This window comes from Apteryx rowi, unplaced genomic scaffold (assembly GCF_003343035.1).
Source record: "Apteryx rowi isolate R43461 unplaced genomic scaffold, aptRow1 scaffold_197, whole genome shotgun sequence".
NCBI classification, from domain to species: Eukaryota; Metazoa; Chordata; class Aves; order Apterygiformes; family Apterygidae; genus Apteryx; species Apteryx rowi.
Window position 1 is genome coordinate 621705 of NW_020448274.1, and position 23606 is coordinate 645310.

The following is a 23606-nucleotide window of genomic DNA, read 5'->3' on the forward strand; positions in this document are numbered from 1 at the left end:
GTGATATTATAATTTTGTGTGTATCTGTGTTTATCTGTTTATCTACCTTTCAGCTGGTGTATCAACAGTTTTCCTAACCTTTTCCTAATAACAGACTTTTCTGCAACCTCCTGAGTTAGTAGTTTTCTTCAYTGCTTTTACACAGCTTCAAAATTGCTTTGATTCACAGCGAATGTTGGTAACACTCAGAATGTTAAATGTCCGCTCCCCAAAACATTTTATTTTCAGTTGTCATTTTATTATTTGGGATCAGACGCTTCACCTAATCTGCTGTCTAGTCTACAGAGATGCAGTGCCTTCTGCTGAGTTCCTTTTTCTAGATTGATTGTAAATATCGTCACTGACAATGGAAATTCTACTTTATACTTCTTCCTGAAGCAGCGTACTGTGGAGTCACGAGTCAGGTTTATGTCACTTCACTCCTTCAGCTGTCTCCCAGAACTGTGCTATATTAAGCTCGCACTATCATCTGACTGTTCTTGACTATCAGATAACTACTGCTGAAAATTCAAAGCTTTTCTCAGTGGTTGCATTATAAAAGCATTTCATAAATGGCTGAATTCCGTGCTCAAGGCTTGTTAAGTAAACATATCCATCTCCTTTCACCAATTGAAAAGAGCAGAGAAAAAGATATGGTGTCTTTAATGCACTCAGAATTTTTAAATCTCTTGAACAGTGTTATTTCATGTTATTTCAGTTTGTCATCCAAAAGATTTCTTGCAGAATTTACATATTCTCTCATTAGATGCGCCATTGTTTTGACTCTTTTTTTTTTCTTTTCTTGTAATGAAGTATTACACGTCTGAGATGCAGTTTTTGTTTGCAAAGCAAAACTATGTTTAATGAAAACTTGGAGCTGTACTTATTTTTGTAATCACTTATAATAAAACCTAATGGGACCTTTTGGGAAAGTTTCTGGTTCTTCCTTTCTATATTATCACCTTGATGGAAAATGTGTTTCTTTTCCAGTCAGTCTGTTGGTTAAAGCAATGACCCTAAATTTATTTCAGGATCAAAAAATAGCATGATGTAAACTTAGTTCATCAAACTTTGAGTGAGAGGAAGTGAAAAACCAGATGTCTTCATCGGGTTATTAATAGTACTTGATAAATTTTGAAAACCAGATCTCAAAGAATATAGTGCAGCCTAGAATGCTGTTATAACATCTTCAGTTTCAATGATCAGTATTTGTAAAAACTTTTTTTTAATATTATGTAATAATTAATTAAATTAATTTGAAGGGGGGAAGGGATGCTCTCCAGTGATAGTAAATGTTACTAAAATGTGTTCCACCTACTAACAAATTTGAAAGTGGATGTATACAAAAATAGTTACAACTGATGGGCAAGGCCTAGAGCATTTAAATGTTCATATTGCAGAAGCAGTTAGCATTTGGAGTGCTTAAACGAACTGAAATACAGCCCTTTTTAAAAATAGCCAAACTGCTTCACTGCATTCTGATCTCACTTTTTGTGCAGAAGGGTATGAGAGGAAGGAAGAGGTACATTTTGGAAGATTCCTTTGCTACTATTTGTGTCTCAGTTTGTCACTGACTTGTAGACACAGGGGCTATATTAATGCTAGTAAATTAAATATGCGTACGTCTCTTTTCTCTCATGGAGGCTATTCGAATCCATAGCCTGCTTCTATACAATTGAACTTTCTTAGTTACCAAGAGAAGATGGCCTCAAGTGAACTGCTAAATAGGAGTCATCCATGACCTAATGTGCCTAACCTGAGAGTGCTAACTCTCATGCTGTGCCCAGGAATGGTTTTGGAGAGTATTAATAGACCTAGCACAAAACCACAACTTTCTGAAAAGTTACAAGAACAGACAAACAAGTTCCAGTGCAGGAGAATATTTCTTACCACTGTTAAATTTGCTGTTAAATTTTCACGTGGGAAAAATGGAAATAGCCCGTGCTTTTACCATTTTATTTTAAACTTTATAAAAGCTTTGTAACGGATTCTTTAAAAACTCTTATTAAAGTAATCATTTTTGGAATAGAATAGTATCTTAAATAGGATTCATGCATCAGGAATTTTCTTCTGTAGTCTTCTGGGTTCAGTTAGGAAAGGAAGGTGTCCAGATAAAAGGATGAATCAGAGGGAGCTGATTCATGGAGAAAAAAATAGAAAAAGTATTTTTCCCATAAGGTTTAATTTATTATTTTGAGACTTTGTAGGAATTTCTGATTGTATCTCTGATTATGTCTGTGAAAAGAGAGCAATATTGAGCAATGTACAGGGAAGCCTCCCCTATAAGCCTGTAAGCATATGAATGTCTTCTCATATGAGCTGTCATTTTGAATGTAATTGACCTATTCACATGAACACAGTAACTCATATATATGCTCGAGACCAGATTGTGTGCATAAGCCAAATATTTGCACTTCTATCACTATTTATGAATTACCACACTGCTTCCACAAAGAAAATTATTTTTCCTTACTACAAAAAAGTGATCACAGGTAGATATTCTTGCTGCTTGTTTTTAAAGAGGGAACGTTTTGGGGAATAAATTTTCAATTTTTTCTGTATCAGGAAAAATAATCAAAAGAACAACAAAGATCTGTTATGATAATGTGTTTTTGTTTGGTGGCTAGTGCCAAAGACATAGCACCAAAACATGAATAAGCTGTAATGACRGCAAAGTCATGTAACAACTCTCAAAAAAAGTAAATATATAATATTTAGTCATTGCTCCTTCAGTCAAACCTCTTTTTTTGTGAAAGGCAATGCCAAACACTTTTTAATTTTTTTCTGCCCATATTGGTCTTGAAAGTATATGCTGAGTCATTTGCACCATCTGTTATCTGTGCAAGTATCAGCAGAGAGAAATGTTGAGAAGATTCTGAAGACATCTGCTTATTCCATTGAGCTTAACAATTCAGATTTTTTTTCCTTAAATCATATGTACATACACACTTCTTAAAATATATGCTTCTTCCTGGCACTTCTTAAGATTTTTAGAGTAACAGCAGAATTTTTAGCCTCCAAAGTCTGATTACATCTTGCCTTTGTCTACGTTTTAGAAAACAGCAAGAGATTCTAAGTAGTAATAGCTGTGGTAAGGAATATAGATTTGGCATGGTAGTAGATTCACCAGTTCACCATTGCATAAGTTTTGAAACAATGAACACTGCAAAACTTCTCCATTGGCTGACTTGATTATTCACTGTGATATTCAAACTTCTTTGAAAGTTGAAATATATTTTGGTGTCATTTGTTATCTGAGATTACAGTGTCTTTCTGAGGTATTGTATAAAGCCAGAGGCAGTAAATTATAGAACTGATCGATGAACTAGCATGTAAGCTGTAYATCCATATCAAAATATATATATGAATGTTGAAATGACAGATTTTGCATAAGAACCTGATTCTGTCTGCTGTTAATGCTATACACATATTACTGCTAATGGACATAACTGCTATTCTGAAACATTTGAGAGCAGAATCAGTATTTGTAGACATGTAGATGGCAAATTCAGAACATTTTGAAGTCAGTAGAGGTTTTATGGAAAGTTAAGTGTAACAATTGGGAAGATTTGGCCAGTGAAGTTAGATCATGTAGGATCCGATAAGAAACACAGTTTCTTGCCCCTATCAGCTCCCAAGTAGGCTTGGTATTACTTGACCAGCACCATGCCAGGGGCCTTTCTAGCAGTACACCAAGTTACAGAGCTTGGAAATGCTCTCTGATACTTTTTATTTTACTAGAGTAGACACAGACTCTCTATATCCTGCCAAGATTAGCATCTGTCTTCCCTTCTTCAGATCTCACCCATTTTCATGAGAACCCAAGGGCTACAGTGGACTTCACTGGACGTGTGCCGTTGATAACAAGGAAAGCTCTTTGGCATAGGGAAAGGCTGCTTCTCCACTCCAGCTGCAAGTCTGTGAAGGAGAATTAGAAATCTGGGTTCAGGATCATTTCATTTAATTCCTAAGTGAGTCTTTGCTCCACAATTGTAAAGCATGCCCCTGTAAACGGAGGGGAGTGTCTGTGACACATGCAGCTACTGTGATGTGAAAGGAAAAAGGAACCCAGTCAAAATTTGGAAACCACTACCATCCCTGCAATAGCTTCCTTGTTACAAGATTTTTAAACCAACTTATATCTCAGTGTGAGGGTATGGCTGAGGGAAGATAAGCTGTGCCTGAGGGAATAACTACAATGTGGGAGTAGAATTGATTTGTCTGACAACAAAAATCTCCTAGTAATAACCTCCATAGATTCCAGTAACATAGAAACCCTTTCTTAATCCATCTGAGAAAAATAATTTGCCTTTTCTTTTTGCCCCTTTAAAGGTCCCATTTGGCCTTTTCGTGATTTATTTTTTATGACCTGAAAAGTTAATGTTACAAAAAGGTATTTGTAACAGGTTTATGTGAAATTTTGAGGTAAAAGACAACATCCTCCAGTCAGGGATGAGGCTTGGAAACAGACCRTTAAAAATCAAGAGTGCCCTGGGATGAATGTATTCTTTAGGAGAACTGCTGTACTTACAAAACTAATTGCAAATGATCAGTGATTGTTGCTTCTACAAATGTGAGGATTTCTTAATGTCATCAAGCTAGATTATATAATCAATCCTCRGATAAACAGCTTTGGTATTTCTCACAATTACGGTCTTTAATAGTTTTTCCAAATTAATGTAATTTCATTTAAAACATTTTAAATTGATTACTGCTAATCTGGAACCAGTGATCAACCTATTGTCAACTAAGAAATTAAATGCCCTTTTTTACAGAATGGTTGGATTTCTTTTTCATCTCATAGACTTTTTTTTAATTAGAAATTAATTAGAAATATGACCATTTAGGGAGATATTTAGTATACAATGTATTCACATAATAAATATTGTTAATATTTAACAATTATGTTAAAGAAAAGCTGAATATGTAAACACAGCAGTCTTTATTTCATAAGATGGGTTTTAAGTAATTCAAAGATACTATCTGTGAGTGTGTTATGTAAAAATTGCCTTATGAGGCAAGTGCAAAAAAGCTTCGTAATGAAAAAAATCTCTGTATGCTAGTAACAGAGAAATGGTAACACCTTACTTTCATACAGCAAAGAGCAGCACATTGGAGTCCAGTTGTGGAAAATTCCAACCTGTCACACTGAACAAAGTTAAAGTTGCTCTTGCCAAACCCTTAGGTTATACAATACAAACCAAAAAATATTGAAATAATTGTTATTCTGATTTTGTATTGTAAAATTGGTAGTAGCTTACATGATTTATAGAATTAGAAACAATATTCCTTTTAAGTTATTTCTATATACTTCAGCTAAATCAGTGAAAAAAACAAGTAAATACTGAAATTTGTACCCTTCAATGAAAAAAACAAGTAAATACTGAGTTTTTTACCCTTCACAACAATATTTATTCAGCATCACATTTTTAAAAAATCTCCATAGAAACTAAAAAGACCATCATGTGAGACTGATTCTACAAGAACTGATTGATTATTAGGGAAAAAAAGAAATCAAAAAACACTGACAAATATTTTCAGCAACAAAATCCCCAGGCAAATCCAAGCTGAATTTRAATGATTTGTCAGTCCTTTTCACCAGGTCTTTTTCTCCTTCTRCTAAGCCCTTTCTATCCATCTCAGGACCATATACTCTCAGATGTCTGAWATGTGATTAGCCTATACTGAGATATAATATCTAATGCTGACTATGTAACAAAATGGTCATTTGAGATGGCCCTAACTTCCAGTCTGGATTCAGATGCAATTCATGACTCTGAGTTTTGGGATCCTACAGGATTATATATAGAGACAGATATATGGTTGAACATACATMCATTTATTTGGTTGTACAGCTTTAGTTGTTTCTCTTCTGTCATTACAGTTCACTTATTCCCTCATGCCACTGCTTTTCAAGTAATATTTAATTTTTGCTCACCCTGATACATATTTGATAGAAATACTCACTGCCATTTTCTTATTCTCTGTTAAAGATTATAGTATTTTACTTAATATTGTAATTCACAAATTTGGAGTGGATCTCAGTCAAGAATTAAAATTAACCAGTTTTTGCATTAAATCAAAGATTTTGATGTAAAGGTTTCATTTCATTGAAAGAACTTTATTTGAGATTTATCACAAGGATATGATGGAAAAAATTAATAGACAAGATCAAGATCAGCTTAATCTTTTAAAATATTTGTAATAAAATAATGCTAAAAAGTACAGTTTGGGAGCAAGATCCACTGTATGGAGCTGCACAAGAACTAAGGTCATGATCTTGCAACCTCTTGAATGCTATGGCTTTCATAACACCACTTGTAGCCTCAAAGTAGGGCAATCTTTTTTTTTTTTTCCCCCAGCAAGTAACCTATTTTGCCCAATTTAGTGTGCATAAAGCTGCAACTGTCAGCTGCAATGAATTTGGTATGGTTCTGTAACAATTCCCATATTAATTACTTTCATCCAAAAGAGACTGATACCTGGAAGGATAGCTGGAAGGAAAGCCCTTCAAAATACACTATACCTTGATCACTATAAAGGTACTTTCCTAGGAGCTAGGGCACCTGGACTAAAATACCAGCACTGACCTGGACAGAGAGGAGGTTTGTGTACTCCATCTGCGTATCTGAATCCCAAACTGGAGATTTTTAAGGGAAGCATCTCCAGTTCTTTCATTTTCTGAGTATTTTTTACAACTCCGAAACAAGAGGAAATTTATTTCCTCATTACCCAGTGAAACCTACACCAGTTTTAGGTTAATCTGACATAATTCTTTTTGTTGGTACAGACACTGAAAACTATTCCTTAGCAGCATTTACAACACAAGTTTCCTTTTTAAAGACAGAAGCAGTTCACAAATCTGAAAAGCTTATAAACTTAGAAAATAAAACAAATGTAAACAGAGGAACTAGTCATCTGCAAATGTAAACAGAGAAACTAGTCATCTGCAGTCCAAGAATTGTTAGCTTATTCCCTGTTACCAGTTATTTTAGCTGATAGGAGTCTAGAAAAAGCATTTGAATAGATGAAAAGAGCAAGAGTAGTTAGCATCCTTGGCATTTAAGATGGCAAGAGAGAAAGCCTGAAGCCCTTTGAGAAATGAAAAAAATATGAGCAAAGCTTTTATGGGTGGAACAGAGATAAAATACTGATATTTTATATGCACATTTTATATATAAATGTGATTTGGAGATTTGTTTATGTATACAGAATTGGGTTTTTTTGTCCTGTATATTATATGCCGTAGTAGGTAACTGTTTAATACTATTAATTTTATCCTTCTTCACTTCTTCATTTCTGAAATTATTCTCAGTTCTCTGTGATAAATACTGTGTTTTCTCATGTACACTGTGTGCCTCCAAGCACAATTTGTTTTCCTGGGCAATGGGTGATAAACAGCAATAAAACTGTTCCCATTTCATTCCTTTGGCAATGAAAATAGAAAAAAAAAACTAATGAGGACTCCCAGGGCTTTTTGAAATGTGTTAAAATGTCTGCTTTTCTCTGGGAACAGCCCCTTTGACTGACTCCCTGTAAAGCTAAAGGAGGATGTTGACAACACCTTTGCAGTTTTAAAAGCCTGTGAATGAGCTGCAGGGTCCTTCTAATCTCCTAGAAAGAATCCAGAGGGGTGGCTAAATAACAAGAGTGCAGGACCCAGGAATTTACCTATTCTTTTGAGACATGTTTCTCAAACAGTGGCTATGAACCTGGGCTGAATGTGAAGAATGCACAGAGTTCTTTTGAATTGAGGTGTTTCTGGTATTAWCAAAATATTACAAGAACAGGATAAACGGACAAACAACAAATAACATTACAGCAATTAACAAATGCAAATTCAAGGAGGGTTTTTTCTCTTCTTGGGAAGTGTGGTGGCTGATAAGATGAAATATGGTTGTGTGTTGAAATGGACAACTCTTTGAAGAGAAAGAAATGGGGCCATAGGACTATGTTAATTAAAACAAAGTGCCACCTTCACACACTCAGTAAGTCTGCCTGCTCAGCTCTTTCTAATCCTCCTGCCTTGGAGTGTAAAATAAAATTGACCTTTAGCCTACTTGTAATTAGGTTAACACCCAAGTTTAAGAATACAATCATGTATTAAAAATAGTCAGTTTTATTTCATATCACTGTGCTAAGTACTGATGCTTTATCTAGCAATTAATTTAGAAGGAGTATTTCTTCTCATGCACAGAGGGTACATTACCAAGGCTGTTCCTTCAAAGCCAGTAATCTAAATTCCTRCTATATGGGTGCAGAAGTATTTTTTCCTTCAGCTGCTTGCTGGCTCAGTCACTTGTCTCTTTTCTTGCAGAATGATTCCTGGGGAAAGCAGTACTCCTATGCACTCTTCAAAGCCATGAGCCATATGCTCTGCATTGGTTATGGAGCCCGCGCCCCTGTCAGCATGTCTGATCTCTGGATAACCATGTTGAGTATGATTGTGGGTGCTACTTGTTATGCCATGTTTGTTGGTCACGCGACTGCCCTAATTCAGTCTCTGGATTCTTCACGACGACAATATCAAGAGAAGGTAGTTCATTTTAATGCAACCTTTTAAAGTTTTGAAATAAATTAATGAGATGGTTTAAATGTGGAAAAAGCTTTACAATTATGCATGAAATAATCTAGTAGCATCTGAATCCGGCAGCAAATTTCACTGAACATGAAATAATTCAGAGAACATCGTGGGCTAAATGTATTCCTGCATGAACCTACATGTGTCACATGCACTGAATGAAATCTCGGATGTGAAACTTACTTTAAGTTCTGTAAAATCTGACATAGAAACTCCATCTCCTGGTCCAGACTGTGCTTCACTCTGTAGGTACTTGAACTAAGTAGCTTGAACAAGGTAACTTGGGTTTGTCTATAGAGGTTGCTGTCATTCCTTTGGACTGCAATATAGGCATAAACTTAAACTTGTCATAAGAATGACCTTTAAATGAGGACCAGGCCTGATCAATTAGTGTTGCCTGGAACTACCTTAGAGAAGTGCTTAAAAGAAATCCTTATTTGCCTTATCATAATATTGTTTACACTATAATCCATGATGTGCTAGGCTGTCTCTAAGGACTGAAGAACACTAGCCTAAAAAGTACTCAGCCAAAAGATAGAAAAGTAGGGCTAGTTTAGGGGAAGAAAGAAATAGAGAGTTCTTTAAGAAACAGAAGAAAAATTGAGTTTGTTAGATTCCTTGTAAGCATGAGTGGAATTAAAAATACATAAATGGGTACAGGGTGGGAACTTTCCGGAAGGAGCACAAAGATGCACTAATTAACACTGTCAATTCTCTGAACAAAGGTAGAGGCAACTGTGGATGAACTTATGAAACCAGGTGCTGGTGGTAGGAATGGTGGTATAAGGAAGAAGGGATCAGAATGAAACTCAGCAAAGGACAATAAGGATGTGCAGAGTTACTGAGGTGCTTAAAAGAAGCCAAAATTGGATGTTGCAGTAAATGGGGAACTGGAGGGGACATGCCAGGAGAGAGGTCAGCTGAAAAAACTAGTCAAATCAGAGAGTTCAAAGGAGAGTTCAAATCAGCAAGTAAGAATCATGGCCTGAGCCTGAGTATTTGGCATGCATGTAAAAGGGAGTCCAGAAAGGCAACTTGGGCAGAAATCCCAGTGTGATGTGGCACAAGCCTGGGGGAGAAACCTGGCRAGAAGTATGTGGAGGAGAGGGTGACCCTTGCATGTGCTGAAGATGAAAAGGAATGGCCTGAGTTTGATGGGCAAGAAAAAGGGAAAAATCCCAAAAGACCTGAGAGTAGAAAGGATTGTGGTGTTTCCTTATAGGCAGGCAAGGGGAAGAGCAGACAAGAGTGTATCAGAGAAGAGTTTACATTCAGTTTTGTTAAGCTGAAGTCGCAGCAAAACGACTGGAGGCAGTATCTCAGAGACAGGGACGGATAAGGGATGTGCTAAAATGCCAGTAACAGAAAAATTAGCCAGTAGCTGATACATTAATCTCATGCTGTTTAAAACAGAAGATTGCAAACACAGAGTTATCTTGAATGATAAGTGAARATGAGAGGTTTAGAAGGAGAGGGTGAGTGATCATTAAAACCTCTAGAAATCTGAGTTTTCACAGTGGCCATGTGAAACCTCCTAATCCATTTCAATGTAAAATCAAGGGGCTAATCCTGCTAGGTATTTTAATCTAACTGGCTTGTTGGGACTACTCACATGGTCCGTTCTCAATGGGAAGCAATTTTACCAGAATGGGACATTTATAAGGAGCCGTGGGACAGAAACAACCATAATGGAAAACATATAGAAGGAAACCTTAGACCTGGTATAACTGCTATTTCATTAGAGGTTAGGACCAACATATGTATGCACTCATACACAGACGTAGGAAATCAGCCTGAAAGCTCATCATATTTGTTATCCTCAGGCCTTCATGGCTGCGCTGTAGTATCACAATGTTCTTTCCTAAAAAATCTGCCTGGATACTGGCATGGTTACCTAAAAAATTCAAAGGGCATTGCTATTTTCAACATTTAGTTCAAGAGGGAATCTAAAAAAAAGAAATCCATAAACAAGGAGAAGTCTATTATTGGTATAAGTATTTTATTTGAATTTCTAATTCATAAGCACATTTATTTCTGAATACTAATGATACAGAATACCAGTACTAATGATACAGAATAATGATACATTATTCTCAAAAATATTTATTTGTTGATATTGTAAGTTTGTTGATACATACATTTTGGAGTTTCAGGAATATTGTAAATGTATAAAAATATTCATATATTTAAAACTGTGTTAAGTAATGTCAGTTTCACTTAGGGGTTGTTGTGTAAATTAAAATCCAGGGGGCAGTCAAGTGCTGTTGCATTTCTCATGTTTCCATATAAAAGCAAACAAAGCATTGTATTTTTTATTCTGGTTTTTTTTGCACACATTTTATTAAACATAGCACAGTAGTGTCTGACATTTTTCACTTCCTGCAGTTCTGAACATTTACATTCTCTTTGTTTTCACTTTTTATTTACCATTGGTTTCCTGACATCGTAGTCCAAAGCCTAACATGGCATCGCCAATCAAGAATGGAAGAAATGAGCCAGAAATTGCATGTTTCTATTCTATAGAAAAATGTTTCTCTGTCATTCTGGCCATCTTTTCCATGGTGATTATTATGTGCGAGGACTAAAGCATATTGTAATTTAAAAAAATTTTCTACTGATTTCTGAGACCCTGAAATCATTTGTATAGTATCAGCTATAACAACTATACTGACATGTTTGCGTGTTCTTGCCCATTACTTTATCAGAATTTAATCATATATTTTCAAATAAATCTATGAGTGTAGTCTATTAATTATGAAAACATTACTATATACTGCTAAAGAGTATTGTTTATACTTCTAATAATGTTTCTTTACTTTGCAAATTAGACAAATGGTTATTTCAAAGATCAGTTTAGGCTACCCGTTTTATCAGCATATTTTCTAAATAGCTGACAGATAAAAATAGCTTATATTTCAGTCAACAGAAGTTTGAGAASAAGGTAAATCAAATCCTCGACCATAAATTTCAGATTTTTTAATATAAATACAAAAATGTATTTTGGCTTAGTGCATTGCTTTCTCTTCCCCTGGAATTCGAAATTGGAGAAATCAGGAGAGAGTGACTTGATTAGTTTTCTTGGGCTTATATGCCAATATCATCTTCTTTTTTTGCTAGTCTTAAATGTAGAGCATTTTGTATTTCAAAGCTCCATTGTTTCTATAATAAGAGATACTGAAAATATTGGAATTAGCATGGAGTGATAGAGAATGTAGAATGACACCAGAGAGAAGATGTTCTTAGATTCTCCTCTGGGTCAGATCATGCCAAAATCTTATTCTCTTTTTTTTTTTTGCAACTGATTCTTCTGCTGTATCTAACATGGCATTTCATAAATGTATCTGTAGTGCTCAGCAACGAAAGGTGCTTCTTGAAATGAAAGTAGCTTGCAGTGACATATTTGCTGAAAACACCACATCTTCCCTGTTCAGATCCTTCCAAAGCTCAGGATATACAAAACTAGAACAAGCATTACAGTTCAAAATGGAAGAAATAAACAGAAGAAGACAAGAAAGAGTTTTTGTTAAGCCAAATATGCCAAACACCATCCAAGAGCACCAATTAAGAATTTTACCTCTGCCAAGCATTGCATGCTGAGAGAAATCAAAGTATGGTTAAGAAAGCAAATACAGGCATGCCTCATTTTATTGTGCTTCGCTTTATTGCACCTTGCAGATATTGCGTTTTTTACAAATTGAAGGTTTGTGGCAACCCTGCGTCGAGCAAGTCTATTGGTGCCGTTTTTCCAACAGCATGTGCTCACTTCGTGTCTTTGTGTCATATTTTGGTAATTCTTGCAATATTTCAAACTTTTCCATTATTATTGTATCTATTATGGTGATCTGTGATCAGTGATCTTTGATGTTACTATTGTAATTGTTTTGGGGTGACACAAACCGCACCCATACAAGATGGTGAAGTTGATAAATGTTGTGTGTGTTCTGACTGCTCCACAGATGAGCCCTTCCCCCATCTCTCTCCCTCTCCTCGGGCCTCCCTATTCCCTGAGACACAACAATATTGAAATTAGGGCAATTGACAACCTTACAATGGCCTCTCAGTGTTCAAGTGGAAGGAAGAGTCGCACGTCTCTCGCTTTAAATCAAAAGCTAGAAATGATGAAGCTTAGTGAGGAAGGCATGTTGAAAGCCAAGACAGGCTGAAAGCTCGGCCTCTTGYGCCAAGCAGTTAGCCAAGTTGTGAATGCAAAGGAAAAGGTCTTGAAGGAAATTCAAAGTGCTACTCCAGTGAACACMTTAATGATAAGAAAGCAAAACAGCCTTATTGCTGATATGGAGAAAGTTTTAGCAGTCTGGATAGAAGATCCAACCAGCCACAACATTCCCTTAACCCAAAGCCTAATCCAGAGCAAGGCCCGAACTCTCTTCAATTCTGTGAAGGCTGAGAGAGGTGAGGAAGCTGCAGAATAAAAGTKGGAAGCCAGCAGAGATCAGTTCATGAGGTTTAAGGAAAGAAGCTGTCTCCATAACATAAAAGTGCGAGGTGAAGCAGCAAGTGCTGATGTAGAAGCTGCAGCAAGTTATCCAGAAGATCTAGCTAAGAGAATTGATGAAGGTGGCTACACTAAACAACAGATCTTCARTGYAGACRAAAYAGSCTTCTACTGRAAGAAGRTGCCATCTAGGACTTCCATAGCTAGAGAGGAGAAGTCAATGCCTGGCTTCAAAGCTTCTAAGGACAGGTTGACCCTCTTGTTAGGGGCTAATGCAGCTGGTGACTTGAAGTTGAAGCCAATGCTCATTTACCGTTCCGAAAATCTGAGGGTCCTTAAGAATTATTCTAAACCTACTCTGCCTGTGCTCTATAAATGGAACAAGAAAGCCTGGATGACAGCACATCTGTTTRCAACATGGTTTACTGAATATTTTAAGCCCACTGTTGAGATCTACTACTCAGAAAAAAAGATTCCTTTCAAAATATTACTGCTCATTGACAATGCACCTGGGCACCCARCAGCTCTGATGGAGATGTACAATGAGATTCATGTTGTTTTCTTGCCTGCTAACACAATATCCGTTCTGCAGCCCATGGATCAAAGAGTCATTTMGACTTTCAAGTCTTCTTATTTAAGAAATACATTTTGTAAGGCTATAGCTGCCCTAGATCGTGATTCCTGTGATGAATCTGGGCAAAGTAAACTGAAAACCTTCGGGAAAGGATTCACCGTTCTAGATGCCATTAAGAAAATTTGTGATTCTTGGGAGGAGGTCAAAATATCAACATTAACAGGAGTTTGGAAGAAGTTGATTCTAACCCTCAWGGATGACTTTGAGGGGTTCAGGACTTCAGTGGAGGAGGTAACTGGAGATGTGGTGGAAATAGCAAGAGAACTAGAATTAGAAGAGGAGCCTGAAGATGTGACTGAATTGCTGCARTCTCATGATMAAACTTTAATGGATGAGGAGTTGCTTCTTATGGATGAGCAAAGAAAGTGGTTTCTTGAGATGGAATATGCTCCTGGTGAAGATGCTGTGAACATTGTTGAAATGACAACAAAGGATTTAGAATATCACATAAACTTAGTTGATCAAGCAGCGGCAATGTTTGAGAGGATTGACTCCAATTTTGAAAGAAGTTCTATTGTGGGTAAAATGCTCTCAAACAGCATTGCATGCTACAGAGAAATCCTTCATGAAAGGAGGAGTCAATCGATGCGGCAAACTTCCTTGCTGTCTTATTTTAAGAAATTGCCACAGCCACCCCAGCCTTCAGCAACCACCACCCTGATCAGTCAGCAGCCATCAACATCGAGGCAAGACCCTTCAGCAGCAAAAAGATTATGACTCGCTGAAGGCTCAGATGATGGTTAGCATTTTTTAGCAATAAAGTATTTTTTAATTAAGGTATGTACATTGGTTTTTTAGAAATAATGCTATTGCACACTTGATAGACTACAGTATAGTGTAAACATAACTTTTATATGCACTGGAAAACCGAAAAATTCATGTGACTCGCTTTATTGCAATATTTGCTTTATTGTGGTGGTCTGGGACCAAACCCACAATATCTCCGAGGTATGCCTGTATTACTCCACTGGGTTTACTGTTGTGGGCCAAAGATGTAATTTATCAGAGGAAATTAACAGTGATTATTAGCTGCCAAATGCTGAGGGGGGGACAATAAAATCACATACCAAGAACTGCTACGAAAAAGGACAGATTGCTACATTCTGCTCACTTTGAGGAACACTTCACAGATTTTTCYCCTGAAGTGAATGGAAATATTCTTGGAGAAAACATACCTGTCAGAGGGAATAAATACATCAGAACTTGGTTTCAGTGAATGAAGTGCCAATGCCTGACAGAGGAGAAAGACATTTACAAGCCAGGTATACTCAATCCATATTCCCTTTTCAATAAGAAAATCTAATAGACCATTCTACCTTATAAAAGGACAGAAAAATCAATGGCATCTTAGCACTCTCCCTCCCCAATCTCTGATATAAACCAGAGACGGATGCAGTAGTAAATAGAAGTCCTATTTTAATAATAACTCCTTTGACTTTTTCTAATATCCAGGAGGTCACAGGCAGCACCTGAAAAAAATGTTTGCCTCTGTTAAGGTAACATTTGAAAAAAACCTGAAATGCATGTGCAGAATTTGTTAACCAAGTACTGTAAAACAAAGCAGCCAAATAAACAGTCACTTGACAAGGAGTTGAAGATCATTAGTAAAATAGCTCTTCATTTGGATGTTTATAGTTTTTAATAGGAAAATGCTCACCTAATGCTTTGGATACTGTTGAATAAGCTTGACAAAGATTGGTTAAAATTTCTTTTGTTCCAGTCTGTTGTAGTAGCACAAAAGGTCCAGGAACTAAGTCATAAACAAACTAATAGATTTGTAATAGCATACAGACTGTATCATATTCAAAGAGATTTTACAGTTGGCTTGATAAAATTATATCTATTAAATCCATTTTCATTATGCTATCATTTATATATTTTGATTTTTCTTTATTGGTAAGCAAGTCTAACAATCACACAAGGTTTCAAAAAGAGAATAAACAGATAAAGCAATTTTACCAGTTGCAAGTAGTAAAAAGGCACAAAATTCATCCATATGCATATCATGGGAAATGGAAAAAAATACAACCATCTCCGTATACGGGATGCTGTCCTACTCTTGGGAAGATATGTTAAATCATTATTAAAGATGAGGAAGTATTCTGACTTGRCATCAACTTTAAATATCCCAAAGGACATCCCCTTCTAACCCTATACTATGCTTTTAGCTTATCTCATAATTTATGGTCTTTTAGCATGTCTTCTGTTAAATCAGTCAGTAGACTTAAAGAGAGTAGATTTTTTTAAATCTCAAAGAGAGAAAAAGATCTAAAAAATACTTTTCTACAGACAAAAAGCAATAATTGCATGCAAAGATAATTTAAAAGCAGCTTACTAATTGGTGTTGGGTATTTTTACATAGACAGCATGGTGATTTGAAGCACAGACTGCTCATTTTTAATTTTCTTTTTAAGCATCCAAAGAAATGTTTATAAATGAATAACATAGGGTTAAGGCAGGAAGACAGTTTTAGATTTTGCAGCACGAAGGCTTGCACCAGCTTTTCGAGTCTGCCCCTCACAGCTCTGATTTGGATATCTAAATTCTGTGTATAGCGGGTGGGGAGAGACAGACCCTCCACAATTCATGCACAAGAGCCAGCAAGCTCAGTGAGCTGGTTTGAAGGAGCAGCGGCTGAAGCGTATTTCCATTTTTCCCCTTTTCCCCCATGGCTTCTCCTCTGTGAGCCTGAGGCACATACTCCAGGCAGCTTGTGCAGTTCGGTGTCTGAGCTCCTTCTCTCAAAATGGCAAGGAGGGATCGCCTTTCGTTTCAGAGGCAGCCAGAAGAGCAGATGGCATTTCCTCCCCTGCCGGTGTATCGCCCTGGGAAGAGAAAACTCTTCCCAGAAGCAGCAAAAGCAGGTTCAGAGCCGACAGGCGCCTGAACGGTTCAAACAGGAGTACGTCCCTACCGCCACATGCCAGTTTTTTTGTGCTGCCACAAGACGAAGCAGATGGAAAGGAAAGTGAAAAGGAGACTCCTCGCCTCACTTCACCTCCCCTCACCTCATCTCACCCATTCAAACTGCGCTGCCCTACCCAAAGTACGAAAGAGTCATTGTGCCCAGGAGGGAGGGTTAAGGTGAATGAACGTGACTCTGTAGGGGACAACGCGCGTGAGGCCTGCCCCGCTTCCAAGGGGACATTTATAAGTGGTTCCTGGGAAGCTCACAGGCAGTGCTGGTAGCGGGGACAAAACCTTAGTTTCCTTTTTCTCAGACGAATACCTTAAATGCCGAGATGGAGAGTCATGCTTCTTTCTCTCTCTGCTTGATGATTTTAGTGTGCTGCAGAGAGGGTCAAAGAAGGTGAACGGCACTCTGCCATAAACTACAATTTGGTATCCTACCACTCATCTGGGATGTGATGTCTCTGCATTTTCTTATGAAGAAAAGAACAAGTCTTCCATGTTTTCCTAAGTTTCAGTCACTTTGTGGTTAAAGACAGGGTGGAACAAGATAGACCTCAGGCACTTGATATGCTCATTAGTAGAGCTTTGATGTCTAGGAGACTTYTCTGGAAAATCGTAGACATCTGTAAATAGCAGGAACCTGCAGATGAGCAGGAGTTCAGGAAGTGGCAGTTCCGGTGTTAGGTCATGATGTGAACATGTAGAAGGGGAAGAGGGGTGACAAATAACAGGACCACATCACTGTTTAGTTAGGCTTGTACCCACCTTTGGTACCTTTCTTTCCTTATATACATATACCTACGTGTGTGTGTGTGTGTGTGTGTTGGAATTCAGAGATGGATAAAATGGATTGACTGTGAGGCAGATAACATAAAGCAGAATTTCTGATGCCTACATTTTTAATGTACCATTCATGAATTAGGAATCCTTGAATTTCTAGTTGTTCTGGTATTTTTGAATAAACTGCAGAGATGTAAGAAACAAAAGAGCATAACTTGAATTTTAGACATCAGATGAAGTTGTAATGCTGGAGTTTTAACGTGTAGTACGTGGATCTGATCTGATAAGCAAAGATTCCCAAGAAATACCGGTTTGCTTAATAAGTTCAGTTGTTTTTCATGCAGTTCACTTTTTTTTTTTGAAATGGAGCTCTTTCTTTTCTGTTGCTGCAAGTGGTTTTAGGAAAGCCTGAAAACAGTGTAACACAAAACTATTCTCTGATTGGTCTCAACTCCTTTTCTTTACTTAACAGTAGCACATTTTCACTTATACAGCATAATTTTAGCAATAGGTCATGTCATGTTCAGATTGCTGGAGCAGGTGAGCCATCTTGAAGATAAATCTTATCTTTTCTGTGCAGTTGTGCTATAGTATATGTGCCACCCCAAATAGAATTATTTATTTTGGAGAAGGAAGGATGGTTTACTATGACTTACAAGAAAAAAAAGGGAGGGAGGGAGTGAAATCTTGTCACTGAATATCAGTTTATAATTTTGCATGCTTTTATAAAGTCTCATTAACTTGCACAGATTTATATCGCATTTAGCTTCATCACAGTGTGATATTTTAAATAGTAAGCAATTTTTCATCAGCGTTATGAGTTATCAAATACAAGAATTGTTAAAAGTTTCCTATAGCCTCGTACCTCCAGGAATGACTGAGTGTTGACTGTGCCAAGAGCATTATGGTTATCATAAGACTGCAAAGAGGAAAGTTCACTATTATTCCCTAAATATTTATGAATAAATTATTTCATTAGCCAATATTTTGGGCTTGTTTCTGGTAGTGATAATTCTTCTTGGGTTTTGTGATTTTATTGGGAAATTCAGAGGGCCTTCTATTTAGAAAAGGGTTTGGAAGTCTTGACTTTTGAATTATTTATATCTAATGCACTATATCATCTTATGCTGCTTTTGTGACCATCAGATGTCAGGCTGCTAAATGGATATAGTCTTCCTGTCATCTATGAGCATTATTAATCCTTGTAGAATGCACTGAGATTTCTTAGATTAGAGCAAATTATTAAAATATATTTGGTAGCTGTAGAATTACAAAACATACCAAAAGAAAATGAACAAAAGGCTGCAGTTCAGAAAAAAACAACCATTTCAGATACTCTGTTTCAAAGGGTGCATCCTGGTATTTAAAAGAATATGCTGGTATCACTTGTAGAGATGTTAATTCTTCTGTTTGTGTGTATTCTTTTAAATATTTTGATGCATAATTAAGACCATCATGAACTCAACCCTCTGACATATGTAAACACAGCTACTAGAGCTCAAGTGCAGAGAGGCCTATTCGTTGAATATGAAAATGTTGGCTCTGTCAGGATAGGGCCTTTACTAGCATCACTTGCTTTCTCTTTCTGTCAGTTCATCTTAGTAATTTTCATTTATTATAATTATGTGAATTTTTGCTGGTCATAGTTGTGATATTTAATTTGACCTTAACCTTTCTGAAGATTTGAAATAGGGAACAGCAGTAGATATTATTGCAACAACCATGCCTCCTGCCACTGCCCAAATGATAATCAGAAGCTATTTACCTTTAAAAACACAGTGATAACAAAGTAAATGATAACAAAATAAATGTATCTGTTTCTTCCCAAAGGAACTGAATAGTACACTCTGTTAGAGGGAGAGGCTTTAGGAAAAGAATATAAATCAGTCAGAATGTTCTTACTACATTGGTCTCCAGTTTTGTCCAGATTCTTCATTATTGTGTTTCAGCTCCGCGTTACACTCAATCTTGCTGGGGTAATCATGTTGGCTATTTTTGCCTTGTATCTTTAAAAAGGCGATTGTTTCCTCCCAATAGCATGTACTGTGCAAGCCAAGTGCTATCCATCCGGCCACATCATACCTGTGCCAAACTGTAATAGACTCCCACTGCTTCTAAAATGACAGATGGGACTTACTTTGATTTATTGCTGTGTTGTGGGTAATTTACCTATAAAGTGTTCTGCTGTCTTGCATTATGAATTAGGTTTCTAACAGTTTTCCATATGAAAATGCAGAGCAAGCTCATTACAATTTCAGCCATGTTCATGATGACTATATAAAATTAGCTCTGAAGATTTGAAGTTATACCAGAGTCAGATTTTATGAACAACCAGCTTTCTTTTTGCAGTAATTATCATAGGGTAGGTTACATATTAAAAAAAAAAAAAGAAAAATATGAAGCAAACACCAAGGAACTAACTTTTGTTTTTCAAAGACTGTGTTAGAATATAGCACAAATTACCTTTTAACAGGAGAAGACTGTGTGATTCACACCAGATGGAGATAACTGGTAGCAATTATCCCAGTTACACTAGAATGATTCTGCTTGTGTCCTGTATGTGTAGAAGGAAGTAACACTCAATATTATATAATATAATATTACAGGTGAGAAAATAATCCTTGCTGTGCCAATTCTTTTGTTTCCTTTGTCTTGTAGGGGAAAAAGTGAAGAAAGAAGGATTGATTACTTTTATCTTCTACTTTTAAATCATAATTCTCTCCCTACCTCACCCTGTTTCCTGAGGTCTGAGTAATTAAAGCTCCAGCACATCTGCCTTGAAAACATTGTCATTTGTATAACCAAGATGTGCAATATAGATTTATAAAGATTATGGAGTGCACAGGATAACAGTAGGAGTGAAACCTTTCCTCTACAAAAGAATGCTTTACAGAGTTCTCTAGATTCTAGTGTATGCTAAATCATTAGATTTGTACAAGTGGTTAGTAACCTTGGAAAAACATTGTAACACTAGTTTAAGAAGCCTCTATTAGAACAGGTAGTCAGTACTAAATACAAAAGTAAAAAGTTTTTGTCTCCATGTGTTTTCATAATATTCCATAGATTTACCTTTTCCAGCAGACTGCTGTAACTGAAAATCAACCAATCCTTTAGAACATATTTTTGTACACACTAAATATTTATTAAAAGCATAATGAAAGCAGATCTTTTCATAAAAGTGCACAATACTATGAATTAGCATTGCACTGTTCTGGGATAGGAAAATGTCATTTTTACATAACCATTTATATAATTTTCTTTTTGAAAAAGTATATCTTCATCGACTGTTTTTTATTATAGGCAGAGCTGGCCAGATATATTTCTTCTGTGAAGAATTTGATGAAAACATAAAAATCATATTATATTTTTTCATAGAAAATTTTAAAATGAAAAATGAAAGCAATTTTTTGTGTTTTTATTACACATTTGATAGGAAGTGATAAACAGAGTTTAATGGAGTTAATTACTGTAATTAAGATACCTCCCTACTTTTTCTCCTTCCTCAACATTTTTTTTTTCTTTTCCCGGCATAAGTGTTTCTTTTGACTTTGGTGAGACTTAAGGGAGTGAATAATAGGAGAGGATGATCACCTGGCAGAATAATCTAGCTCTCTGTTTTGATGCTTCTGTCTTGTCCAGCACCAAGATTTTTTCAGTATTTGTTTGGGTAGCATCAAGGTAGCCTCAGCAGATGAACACAGACCTCAGCAAGGAGTACCACCAGCACCAGAGGCAGTCCAGAAAGCTAATGCAAAGGAAAATTGAGACAGAGAGTGCAAAGAGATGATCAGTGTAATGGGCATCTGTGTCTAGTAGTAGGAAGTGTCTGTGACTTTTTCCAGTGGTATGACTGAGAGGGAAAAGGGCGCTAAGAAGTAGCAGGAGCTAAAGACTATGTGAAGTGAGAAGAGTGGAGGGATGAACAGGGGAAAGAACTGGGAGCTGCAGCAGGGGAGAGGCAGATGAGTTATTTTGAGGGAGAATTGTGATAGAAGTAGGAGCTTGTGATGGAGGACTTATTGACAGGCAATGAATTCGTTTCCTGAGGAAAGCCTCAGACTGGACAGTGCTTCCTTATCTGGAAGAAATGCAGAAATRATTTGTATGTCCTCTGTTTTTTGTGGAAGGGGGTAGAGATGAGCCTTTTATTTCCATCCATGTTTCCCTCACTTATTTTGAGCATCATCAGCTTCTAAAAGTGGGCAATGCAAATAAAATAACAGAAGATACTTAAAGTGAGAATGATCAGCAAAATGGCTAGAATTACTTAAACACCAACTAACTCAGTCAGCAGGCAGTGAGATTTTGGGTTGCATGTGCAGAGATATAAGAGATAGCAACTGATAGTCCCTGCTCTGTCAGATGGATTTGTAAGACAGCACCAACAGTGTTTACTGTTCAGGCAGTTTTGCTAGAAGTCTGAAAAAACTTCTGAAGGCAACTGAGAGAAGAACTATAAAAAGGGAAAAAGATTTAAAAATCTAAAGGACTGTATTGGGTCATTGATTTTAAAGCAAAATGTAAAAATCAGTGAGTAACTCTGAAACGCAAGGGCACAATAAAACCACTAATATATGGAACTCAATAAATGTGGATATAATATAATTCTTTATTACTGGAAGATCACATTATCATGTTTCAAATTTCTCTTTCCAACATACTTAAGAAACTGGTTCTTCCTCTGTAGAGCTCATAGTTTGGGGAAGTTAGCAAAGCTCAGTGTAACTTTGCAAAATAGTGCCAGGCCTGGAAATGATTTGGGACAGTAGGAAAACATCATCTTACTTTCTGGTTGAAACCTTAAGAGATAAACCTCAGCACTCCCCTGTTTTTTACTTCAGCTAGCCTTTGTTTTCTTTCACAGTTTCTCGGCCTACTGTTCCCTGTCCCCAGTCCCTGTGCCCTTATCCAAGCTAGTCTCTGCATCTAGCACAGAACACTTGTCCTCTGAGAACACTGTTTTTCCTCAGAACCCTCCACAGAAACCATCTGTTTTGTGGAGTTTGGAGAAGATGGGGCCTTCACCCAAACCTTCCACCCAGTCTTGCCATGACAGGAGAAGAAAGCTTTCACTGCTATTATGGTTGCTATGCCACTTATGCCAAAGAAGTGAGAGCTTCCCTAAGGGTGCAGCAGTAAAATTAAATGGAATAATGTGACAAAGCAGGAAAAAGCGGGGGAAAAAAAGTGAATAATGAAACATTTAAATCTGCAATACAATTATGAATAGAGTAGGGACCAGTCCTGTGGCAGACTGAGAAAATGACCTGTCTTTCTATCCCCAGTGACTGAAGACAATGTTCCTCAGTGAAATGGCCTGGGTTTCCATTTAACCCTATTACTAAATGCATGAAACTGCTCAAAACAGAATTTAACTTTATGACTTACATTATATACAACTTTAAACATACTTTTGCTTGGTGGCATAGAGCACTTCTGTGCTGGCAATCAATTTGAGAAAATGTCAGTATCAAACATGATAACGTCAAGGTTGATCAGTGTTGCATTTTGACTCTAGGACTATTTTGTATATGCCAACTATTCTTATCAGTTATCATTCTTCCTTTTGCCTGGGTATGGAACAACCATATGGCCCTACTTATGCATGTGTGTAGAGGCTCTCCTGTAACCSTGGAGCATGATCAACATGGATGTTGGATTTTTGAGGACTTTACTGAAGGTCATTTCTTACTAAAATCCAAGTCTTTGTAAAGCATATATGAACAGCAGTATTCTAATCAAAAGTTCTAAAATGGATAAATTTGGATTGAATTTTACAAGGATGGCAAAAAAAAAAAAAAATCCCTGGAAGAAACTTGTAGCGTTGACAAGCTCCAAGATGTTCCCTGAAAATATCAGGATGGTAGAACTTGTATGTTTTTTTTATTTTAATTGTTCTTTTAATGTTGATAAAGCACTGCATTTTTCTGCTGCACTGTTTTATTCTCACAAGCAGTAGAACCATTCTGACTGAAATCTTCCTCTACATGAAACAGACACCTGACATGGCGTATTTCATCTGCAAGCAGATTATTATGAGAGGTTTTGAACATCCTTAATAGGCATAGCCATCAGCTCAGTATCTTTGACCGTACAGTTAGAGCATTCCTTGCCTCAACTTGTTGGCTTTGCTACCTGCTATTGCTCTCTTAGTGCTCGTATGTGATGATATTGTACTTACTTGTCCATGAATATGACAATAGTTATGCTGTGATTGCTGTCTTAGAAATTATTTTGGGGTTTATATTGTGTCATATCATGACTAA

General features: G+C 36.7%; 1 protein-coding gene across 1 annotated transcript in view; it reads left to right on the forward strand.

The window, feature by feature from the left end:
• Positions 1-23606, forward strand: part of HCN1 (hyperpolarization activated cyclic nucleotide gated potassium channel 1) — a 191062-nt gene that overhangs the window by 104831 nt on the left and 62625 nt on the right. Inside the window, exon 3 of the mRNA XM_026062982.1 lies at positions 8297-8515. Within this exon, the coding sequence (XP_025918767.1) occupies positions 8297-8515 (219 nt within the window). The remainder of the gene's footprint in view (positions 1-8296; positions 8516-23606) is intronic.